Here is an 11,779-nt window from a genome sequence, read left to right on the forward strand (position 1 = left end):
TTGTGTAAAAGTTAGCATTCCATTGTGGGACATTTAGTGACATCACAACCATACCTAGTTGCCACAAAGTAGACGGAGGAAAAGAGTAGAAGAGAGCATCACCAACTCACTTGTAAAGAGACATGTAAGACTGCGCCATGGGCATGCTCCAAACGTGTTGATGATGCATTTTGTTTGTTCCAACCCATTTATCATTTGCTGCAAATTAAGTGCTTGAGGGCTGTTTTTGTTAAACATGGTAACCTGAGCATCTATTCTGCAAACGACTATACCCAACCATTGATTGTTGTGATTAATTTTTGAACGGGGTAGGGTGCATTTTAGAGATTGGGGTAGGGAATTAGGGATTAGAGATTAGGGGTAGGGACATTTTAGAGATTAAAATTACTCATAGCTCTCAACCGTTTGTGTTGCAAAGGCGGGTGAAATCACCCGATTTTATTTTTGGCGGGTGAGACGCCCATTGGAATGAATGGGCGTGCAGGAGGTTTGGCGGGTGAGTCAGCCCTTTACAAGGCGGCTGACACCCGCCAAAAGCGTGTGAGTGGAGAGCTATGAATTACTGCTTTGTATCTTTTCCATCTCGAATGTTCTTTGAATTTGGATATAGTGATTTTCAACTTTGTTTGGGAATATCTGGACGCATAAATTGGTATATAATTGGATGATGCTGTCACACTCAGCAAGGCCAAGATGTTCACTTCCAAAAGTCAACAAGGGCCTCAGTCTTCGATGTGTTTACTCGTGATCTGAGCAGATCATCACACAGTATTCTTCTAAGCCCTTCTTGCTCAGAAATTGACACATCATGAAGCTGTTTGAAAGAAAATCAGTGTCACTTTGTACAATTTGCAACCAATTATTGTACTTTTTGCACTTTCCTCTGAACTTTCTTTTCTCTTCAGCTACTCCCTTGCATTAAAAGAACACTGACCAAGACTTAATACTGGGCTAGTGATCAAATGGTAAGCATTTTCTTGGTGGTAAAGAATTTGCGCCAGGCAATTTTGCAATGACCATTGCAAAAAGGAACATTTGCACTAAATAGCAAATAAATAATTCCTTTTTGCACTGGTCTGCATGTGCAAACATTCCTACAAATTGACAGGGAGCAGTGCAAATCTCCCACTGTCAGAGCAAATTGCCTTCAATGGTGCGATTTTTGTTACTCGGATCCAGAAACGCTTAGTCTCCAAATTGACAAACAAGCTAATAAAAGTAAAGCAGTGCATTGGACAACACAAGACCAAATAGGGAAATCCGCATTCACCCAAGATTATTATGCTTTAAAAGCATGTATCTTTATCTAATTTAACGCTTCACACCGGGACCAATATTGGTATTCACAAGGTGCCAGCAACTAGAGAGCAGAGCAGGACATTGGCACAATTAGCCAGGAGCATGCTAAACCCACACTCTTCCCCAAAGAGAAACAATACTCCAGCAACACCATGTCCAATGATTGGCATTAGAAAATCCCACTCACTGGAAGGTTAACCTCAGCGATCGTTAAGATGGGCTGATCACCAAATACATTTCAGCTTGCTTTTTAATATGGTCAACTATTGAGGGTGAGGAGAATAATAAATGATGATGATGATGATTGTAGACAACAACTAGAATTGAAGAGCCCGAAATTACTGCAACGAGGGTATAAATGTGATGAGGTGAATGCATCCAAGGAAAAGGTACTTGCAAAGAGTCAAAGCGATACAGTGATGATACTCCAGGCAGAAATGGCCACAAAAACTGGGCTCCGTGGCTGCCAATGAAAGTGTATGTTAAAAGGGAAATGCATTTCTGTAAAGCGGCAGCAATTCTTTGAATTGTAAATTAAGCTGTAGCATTGACTTAATCCTTGCTGCTTCATGTGACTGATTCCTTTAGGAGAAAGTCTACATATTATAGAAGTGTCCCAAGATAGACAACATTCTGGATAAAATTAGGAGTAACATGTACTATCAAACTATTTACATGAGACTGGGTGATCTGCAACTTGCAGCTCTCCTGATGTCATGAACTACAACCTCCCGTGATCCCCCACCATTGACCATGCTGACTGGGCCTGATGGGAGTTGTTGTCTAAAACATCTGAAGAGCCAATGATTGTAGATCCCTGACTAGGTGTTGGGAGAAATATAAAATGTAGAACATGTGGATTAGTCTAACTGTGAAACAGAGCTTATCTTTCGAGGAAGACCGCTTTACTCTATCTACTACCCTACATAAGGTGTGGTGCAAGCAATTCCTGTCTGTCTAGAAAAAGATGTAATTAAGTTTTCAATGAAGTTGCTATCCTGATGGTGGAATAATGCATTGTACTGGTACGTGTCCTTGTTCACAATAACTAGCCCTCTACCCTGTCATGCATTGGTAATACCTACCCCCTCTATCGATGACAAATGATACAACGTCTGATGTGTAGGCTTATTTAATTGTAATGGGCATGAGCTGAATTATTTTCTAGGCAATCTTTAAAATCAGATTCTCAATTTTAATTAATTCAAGGAATGTACTCAAGATTGGCGAGTTGCATGTAGAGCAACATAGGAACTGTGTCCATTTTAGGAAGCGTTGGGAGGAAAACAATATAGAAATAGCCATGTTTAGCTTGAGGCAATAGAGGAAGCAGTTAAAGCATGGCAGTTAAAATACTTAATTCTAACGGTTCCATAAAAAATATCACTACTAACCACTTAAACAAAGTAGTCGGTGAAGAGGGGAATGGTCCTGGTGAGGCAGATGATGAGCAATGTGTCTACTGCTTCAGTTATCATGATTATGTTACCACTGCAAGTTTGATGGGTGCACAACAAGAAGGGCAGCCTTTCCCAACATCGTCTATGATTTGTTTTGTGTATTAAAAAGGTGACTGGCTTGGGTAGATCTGGGAAATAGAGCCGGATGTATTAGTCGTAGATACTGGTGGTTAGAAAAGTATTCTAAGTATGTAAGAGATGTTCATTTTGAAAGGGTGTAAGATCCTCTTTTTAGGAGTTTAGATCATGTGTTCATTACCAGAGCCAGTGTTTTTTATTAATGTTCTTTATTTCCTATATATTAGCTTGAATTAACATCAAATTCAGCCATTTTGGGTGAGATTCTAATACTCTGAACCTGACTAACATGAGAAGGATAGGCATTAGGTGTAAAATGTTCAAGCAGAGGGCCCGAGAGAGAAACGTCTGGAATAGTTATCAACAGGTGAAATAAACCTTCTTAGAAGGAAAGTTGAGAACATTGAGATAGGTGTAAGGGCAGTATAATCAAATCTGTAAAATCGGATGTCCTGGGGTAAGCGGGGCCAGATGTTAATGTCCCTGTGGGATGCTGGGAAGTTCCCATTGTCCTGTTCATGCAGGGCCTGCACCGGATATCCTGAAGTAGTGAGGGTTATGTTGGTTATCCTGAGGAAATGGTCTCCACGGTGGGTGTGGAACAGTACATACAAGGCCCAGGGCCGGCGCTAGGCTCGTGCAGCATGTGCAGCTGCACTTGGCCCCAAGCTTGATGGGGCCCCGCGCTGAGAGTGCTGTTGACTCCCACTTCTTGCAGGCCGCAGCTTGGGCCGTGTGCTTAGGGTCCCTATGCTTGCTGCAGTCCACTCTTAGGGCACGGGCAGCACAGGCTGCAGCCTGCATGATAAAGGGGAAGCGTATCTTTTGTTGCGGGTTAACCTCCTGCTGCAACGCGAGCGGTACAAATACCCCCTCCCAGCGGCCCAATAGGTGCAGAGGCCCTCGTAAGCAATGCTGATCACTTTAAAAAGTGGGTGCGATTTACAAGTGATGGCCTATTTAAGAGACCATTGTTGTGGACAAGGCGTTCTTATCGTGTTAAGAACTGCAAAGGGGGATTTTTATTTTGAAAGCACACGCAAAGCAGCAGTTAGCTGCCTAAAATCTGTGCCTTCCTCCAGCAAAATTAAACATATCGCACAAAACCGCTTTAGCTATTTGTCTTATTTCCACATGTTTATATTTACCATGCCAAAAAGCGTTTAAGTAGAATGTAACGTTTTCATTACATTGTATATGAAGCCTGCAAGTAAGCCAAGGAAGTGGCAAGATAGGTTGTCATCCTGTAGACTGGAGGGAATATTTTCTCTGGTTCTGGCCCTGTACTGATTTTCAGAGCACAAGTCGATACGTGCGGTGCATTCGCACACTTTTTTCAATGCGTGGATGCAACCCTGGTTCAGTGTTTTTGAGGCCAGCATTAAAAAAAAAAGTTTGCATGCTCAAGTGTTTAGCTACTAGAATTTCACACCAGGTGGTCATGTTTCCAATGTAGACGCTTACACACAAGAACACATAAAAGTACCATATAAGCGCACGTCTCATACTTTTTGTTTTCTTTGGAATATTTCATTATAAATTGTTGAGCTTAAAATGTGGGCACCTTTTATACTTTGCTAGTGTAGTTATTGGAAATTTTCCACATGGATGATTTTTATATATACATTTGTTTTTTTTTTACCATGTTTTCACTCCTACCTATATACGTTGTGATCATCTTTTGATGTCACTTCCTGTGATGTCATCAAATGCAAATTAAGGGCCCTGCACTTAATTTGCCGCACTTGGCCCCACAAATCCTAGGGCCGGCCCTGATGGGGCTGGGCTTGGGCTTCTGCTGTACTTACGGCACAAGGTGGATGCGATATGTGTGCACCTGAAATGTGAGGGAGGATTGTTGTGCGCAAGGTGGCAATGGAGCCACGCTGTGCATATGTGGCAGCACTTACACAGACTTCTTTAAGACCTTTATATATGAATGATATTCCAGAATACACCTCCAAATTCATGAACCATGAGGTGTGAACAATGTAATGCAACATGTAATTTTGGGAAATATTTTAAATATGCAGCATTCAAACAATATCTTTTGTGCAAAGGGGAAAGACTGGGCCTCATTACGCAGTTGCCGGTATCCTGGCTTTTTTAATATTTTTATTATTGCTGTTCAAACGTTTTGTACAAACCAGAGAACATGGAAACGTTGGCACTCATTTAGAAAATCCTTAATTCAATTGATATGTCCAAATATGTCCGCAGACATTTAAACACTGTTATTTCAGAAACAAAAATATTTTTAGTTTTTCAGTAAAACAATTTTAAAAATGGCATTCTGCCCCTTTAACTCATGATTCCTCTATTCTTACTCGAGCATTGATGAAATATTGTAAATAAGGTTTCCAGTTTACTGTTTTACACTTAAATACAGATGGAAATAAATCTGCTTTCTGTCTGTATTTATTTATAAAAATGGGAAAAACGGAAAACAGGTCTTTCTGTCTGGTTCTCTATGATGTCACTCATACATTGCAGGCCAATCGCATTGCAGATTGGCAGCATGAAGAGAGTAAAAGTTGTAACAGGAGCAACCGTTTGATGCTATTGAAAATATGGAGCTAGCATTTCTTTCTTATATGGCTGCATGAGTGCTTTAATAAATGCATTTTCTATTAGAATAAATGCAGAAAAATATTGGTTGCGAATTGTCTTTTCATATAACAAAAAATAAATGTGGATAAATACAGAAAAAAGGCCCAAATAATAAATATGGATAAATACAGACGGAAATGGCAGAAAAATAAATACCATACAACCGGAAGCCTTAATTGTAAAGGAGAGCCACTAAATAAATGTAAAAGACCCAAAGCCATTATAGACTTCAGGATCCATAATTCTTTTGGTACTGGGACAAGGAAGAGGAGCCAAGAGTTAGTAAAGATCAGAAGTGCTATTGAAACCAATGTACATTCTAGTTGTTGTAAAGCAAGGCATCTGAGCAGGATAGTTAAACTTAAAAATGAGCTCCAGCTTGGACAAGCAGAAGGAATAGCAGAGGCAGGATCTGTCAGGAGAGAGGCCGCCGAACCGAAGGAAGAATGCCAGCAAAAGCCTAGGTGGGAGCTGTCAATCATATAGACAGTCCGCGGGAGGCCCGCCACAGCAGCCTGAAACAAAGCGGAGACGCAGAAGGAGACTGCTGAGTTGACCTGAAGTAAAAGGTAATCCCAGGGCACTCCGAGAACTTTTTGAAGTAGCTGATAACTTGGAACACCAAACCAGTATAATAAAGAGGCAACTTCAGCGCAATCCTCCTTTTCTGAGATATCAACTTGAGGAAGCCTGTAACGCACATTGCCTACAGCCAAGAGGCTATTCAAAAGCAGTAAAGAGGCAACAAAGGTGCAAGTCTCCTATTCTGAGATATCAACTTGGGGAAACCTGTAACCCACCATTGCCAACAGCCAAGAGGCTGTTCAGAAGCAGTAAAGAGGCAACAAGGACACAATTCTACTTTTCTGAGATATTACTTGAGGAAAACTGTAACCCTCATTGCCGACAGTCAAGAGACTTTTAAGAAAGGCAGCCATTGTGCAAATCTCCTCGCAAGGGACACTGGTGTGGAAAATCCTGGAACAAGCGTTGCCACTAATAGAAAAGACCAACTGTAGTTGTCAGAGTTTTTCTTCCTGCCAGGCGAGTATACCAGGAAAGAACTAATTGTTTTGAAGAAGTGTGGTTGTGGCAGATAGGTCTTGTGGAAAGAAACTGTTAACTTTATCATCCTGACAAATTGTTGCATAACAAAAGACATTTACTATGCTGTCCTGACAAAGGTATTCCATTCAAATAATATTGTGGTATCCTCATATCTGCTTTAGATCCTAGGAAGAGCACTTTGTGGAAGAAACAGTTGCTTGGATTTTGGACTTTGATTTTGGAACAAGTGTTTTGTGAGAGAGACATTTACTTTGTCAAGTGGAAGAACATATTGAATAGAAAAAAAAATGTGTTGGACTAAATAGAACTTTATTGAATCAGACTCTTTGCAAAGGACTTCCTGAATTGATCCAGGGGAAGGAACCAAACCCTTGTCACAAGGAGTACTTTTGGGGAAATCATAAGTGTGAACGTTTGCACTGTTTTGTTGAACTGAAATCAAATCTATTTAGCTTGTACATTTTGGTTATATGTATTAGTGTGATGGCCAGATATATATGGGACATTAGGCCATATTTCTTTAGTTTTACTTTGCTAGGTAGGAACCTTCCTGTTAAGATAGGCACAGATAGGCATTTATCTAATCCTCTCTTTATTTTAATAAAAATGGCAAACATTGAGAAAACTATAACTTTGTGTCTGTCTTACATTTGTGACCCCTCACAGCACCCACTTGCTAATTCCTTTGGCTTGCACTAGTTCCAAATCCCCTGGAAACCCATGGACCACCTCAACCATAATCCCCAAAGAGTGGCTCTGACTCATCTGAGGCAGATAACATCATCAGCCCTCCCTCCTGTGACTTTCACTGTACGAGCATGCCCTTGATTTGAAGGGTGATTCGCAAAGGGTACAACGTGTTTTCGTGTTTGGCTATCCGGCTCATCAACACTGACATCAATACACAGATGACATGAAGCTTTACGTGAAGATCATTTGCATTAGAAACATCCATAGACTCAAGCACTGTATGTCTCTCATGCAAGCCTGGCTGTCAGTTGCCTGCCTGAAGCTCAAACCGACAATGATTACATGTTTTCTCCAAAGAAACCCCACCATGCTTGCCCAAGTAAAGAATTTACTGACTGATATGAAGCAAGTTGGACTCATGCCTCAACTCTTACCCTTGCAAAATCTCTCTCCTTTACCATCGGCTGTGACTCATTCAAAACACACAATGCCAAGAAGACCCAAACAGCCTGCCACCATTTTACGTTCCTCCACAAAGTCAACCCTTTCATCCCCTCCCCAAGTTCCAGAACATCTGTCAAAGCCCAGTTCATCTTCCACCTGGAAGGTTGCAATGCCTACTTATAGGAGAACAGATGCCCCATGTACCCCACGGAAAGCCATCCAGAAGGCTGAAGTATCATAGGAATAAGCAAATTCAAACACATCACCCCCATCCTCAAGTCTAGCCCTTCACCTAAATAGCAGTCACAACCAAACTCCCCTGTACTTGGCTGAGAAGCTCACCATCTCTGAAGGCAAACACACCACCAGAATCCACAACCGTACCATAGTTTAAACTAATGAAAGCAAGAGGAGAAGAAGAGAAGCACACCTTTTCCTGCTACACGCCCTTCTCTGAAACAAAGTACCAATGCACATACACCTGTGCACCTTCATCCAACACATCAGGAAGGACCTAATGTTCTTCAAAGAACATCTCACCAATTGAGTATTACTCCACAAAACCCCACTTCTACCCATTTTTAGAGCTGTTCTCCATTCCCTAATCACCCTCCCGACTCAACCAAGCTCTGCTACGTCTGCACAAGATCTGCAGCCTGCTGGGTGCATCCTTTATTCATGGTGCTCTGCTGTTTTCTAGTTAGATTTGTGGTTCATAAATAATATTTAAAAACCAGATGGCCACATGCTAGGTCTTCTCTGCCTTACAATGAAGGTAACTCCTCTTGAACTACTGTCTCTCACGTCTACCAACCCAGTATCCTTGAATTTGTCCCTGTATTTCCTGAATATGGCCATGGTGACCCTATTGTCATGCATACAGTTAAAATAATATATACCAGCGCCTGAAAGCCATACAGTAGTTCAAGCACTGGTTATTGTGAGAAAGGATGGTGGCAGTGCTCTTCTCTGTGGTCTCCATGCCTCCTCTTTGGGTCCACACAGATCAGATTTACATATGTCGCCATGTTTGGTGGTGAGCAGTCATGCTTGGGGAGGAAGGATACCTCAGGGTCAACGTGTTTGTCTTGGAAGCAAGAAACACAGATCAACACAGGTTTGAATCCTGATCCCGCGCTTAGAAACCACTCGCTAGTATTAAGCGCATTAGAAATGAACAATAAAATAAAATTAAAATAAACACATTAATTTCAGCATGTAACTCCTATTCTGTTTCTCCTGCAGTGGCTTCCTTTGGATTTAGCATTACATTTAAGTTCAGCTGTTAGTCTTTCAAGTCACTTTTTCGCAATACGCTGGTACTACCTGGTAGATAAATTGACCACAGCCATCGTCTGTAGAGCCACATATAGTAAGGTGATAACAAGATTGGATCATAGAAAATGTAACCATTTAATGCTTTTTGTACAAACATTTTCTGCTGCAATACCTAGGTTGTGATCCTCTTTTCTTGTTGTCATATTTTTTTTGCTCATCCCTGACAGAGTTCCGAAAAAAGTTGATGACATATTTATTTAAACTTGCTTTTCAATTATATTGTTAGCGCTTTTCAAACATACTGACCTTTTTGAATAAATATGTATTTTATTATTTTGTGCAGCACACTGATGCCTATGGGCGAGGGAGTGCCTTCAAAGAAAGTTTAAATAATAATAAATATTAAGCATGATGTCCAACACATGGTCAGACTGTATCTGGAGTACAATTTTGAGAACATGTTCTTTCAAGTCTTAATTGACTCTTGCTTCCGATTCTAGGATCATGAACAATACTGAAAATGGAAACCGAACCATCACCAGTGAATTCATCATTCTTGGATTTGAAGTTGTCCGGGAGCTTCAGCTCTTCCTCTTCACTTTATTTATGGCCTTGTACATCTTGACCATTGGAACCAACATGCTGATTATCACTGTAGTGAAGTTGGACAGGACTCTTCACAAGCCAATGTATTACTTCTTGGCCAACTTCTCCTTCTTGGAGGTACTTTATACCACTGTCACAGTCCCAAAAATGCTGGTGGCGTTGCTGACTGAAAAAAAGGGGATTTCTGTCCCGGACTGTATTGCCCAATTTTATTTCCTCTTTGGTTTTGGGGCATCGGAGAACTGCCTCCTTGCTGTGATGGCGTACGATAGGTATGTTGCAATCTGTAACCCATTGCGTTATGCCACCATTATTACGCATGAGTCCAGCACCCAGTTGGCCATCGGAGCCTGGTTGAGTGGAATGTTTGCAGCCTTTCCCCCCGCCCTATGGATTTCAACTTTGACCTTTTGTACTCCCAATGAAATAAACCATTTCTTTTGTGACTACGCACCTCTGTTGAAGCTCTCTTGCAAAGACACATCGGTGGGTGAATTTACATTTCTGGTCATGGCATGGAGTGTGATATTGGGCTGCTGCCTGCTGACTATGGTATCCTACGCTTTTATCATTAATGCTATATTACGCATCCCTTCCACCGAAGGGCAGGTGAAGGCATTCAACACCTGTGCTTCCCACCTCACAGTTGTTAGCATTTTTTATGGTACCGTTATCTACATGTACATAAGACCAAATTCCAGCATAAGGTTCCCTTTGGATAAGGTGGTATCAATATTCTACTGCGTGGTGACCCCAGTGCTCAATCCAATGATTTACAGCCTGAGAAACAAGGAAGTTAGGGACAGCCTGAAGAAAACAGTGTACAAGTGTAAAACCCTGTGTTGTGATGCACAAGGCGGGCACCTCTTTCCTCAGAAGAAAAAAGAAATTGGTAAAATAAAATGTGTTAGTGCAGGGTAACTCCAAGCATGTGGAATGTGATTCATTAGTTTGTTGTAAGGTAATTTAACTTTTCTTAATTATTTCAATCAATTTCTCATTATGTCTGTCAGTTATCATGCATATCCATCTTGCATGGATAGTCAATATCAAACTCTTGAGTACCAGTGCTCCCTTTTATGCGAGTCTGGTCCAATACCACTCCATGATATGCACACAGAATAAAATTGAATATAATAAATCTAAATGGGTGGCAGATTTTTACAAAATCAATGGTTATCATGAACACCTGATTCGGCCGGTGTTAGCAAGGATCAGACTTTAGAGACCCCTACTTTAGACAATAGAGCACAGGGCCTCAAACTCTCAAAAGGAAGCAGTTTCTGAGAAACAAGCAGTACCTTTTTCAAGGTCAGCAATGGTTTTACCGTTATACTATTAAAAGCAGTACGTTTGGTTGGGTATATTTGATTGTTGAGATAATATATAGAAGGAAAGGGGGGGGATATGGCAGAGGAGGCCCCGTAACAAAAAACAGTAAAAAATGCAACAAACAGACTCAATCAAAGTAACCCCATTCAATATTGTAATGATTTCTCTCCCTCTCTTTCTCTTTCTCTCTGTCTCTCTCTCACTTGCTTTCTCTAGCTTTCTTGGTTGCCTAGACTGTGTCTGTGCCATCTGCCTCACCTCTTGTGTTAAGCAAGTAACGTGGACACTGATTTGAAGGGCAGCACTGCATGTTATGAGTGGTCCTAACTGTTGTGCTTCTCGGACCAGGCAGAACCTTTTGAGGGGTGAGGATGGATTTAGCAGTGAAGGAATTGATGATGTCATACATGACCAAATCATACCTCTCAGAAATCTGCAACCCAATACTTTTGGAGAAAACAGTGTGGTTGTAAAGTTAAATGCAAAAAGCATTCTTGTGTTAACAAGGTGGACTTGTATAGACAGATTCAGTCAGAAGTTGTGGACAAGGATTGATAGTTGAGCCTGCAGAGGTTTTTCAGTTGACTGTGGCCTCTCTGGCAGTATGGTTGTATTTCTTCCATTTATCAATAGACAACCTGCAATGTATCAATCTATGGATTAATCATTCAAGCTGCCCTTGCTCAAAAAAGTCTGGTAGATAAAAAGGCTAATTTTAATTCTAAACTCAAAATATGCAGTCCAAAAACAATCTATAGATAAGCAGGTGCAGTCGGCAGCAGCAACAGCAACCTTAGGGGCCAGATTATAGGCTCTCAGTATAGTACCAGTTTACGGAGTAAATACAGATGATATATACTTGTGAAGTTACCCAATGCACCAATTGACAAGCTGTCTGACACCTATGGTTATTA

The 11,779-nt window shown here is 41.1% G+C and overlaps 1 protein-coding gene across 1 annotated transcript in view; it reads left to right on the top strand.

The window, feature by feature from the left end:
• LOC138555077 (olfactory receptor 6F1-like) overlaps positions 1–10,454 on the top strand; it is a 50,375-nt gene extending 39,921 nt beyond the window's left edge. The window contains exon 4 of the mRNA XM_069642607.1: positions 9,428–10,454. Coding sequence (XP_069498708.1) covers positions 9,428–10,454 — 1,027 coding nt within the window. The remainder of the gene's footprint in view (positions 1–9,427) is intronic.
• Positions 10,455–11,779: the final 1,325 nt, after the last annotated feature.

Source organism: Ambystoma mexicanum, chromosome 1q (genome assembly GCF_040938575.1).
Source record: "Ambystoma mexicanum isolate Mex_15411 chromosome 1q, UKY_AmexF1_1, whole genome shotgun sequence".
Lineage (NCBI taxonomy): Eukaryota > Metazoa > Chordata > Amphibia > Caudata > Ambystomatidae > Ambystoma > Ambystoma mexicanum.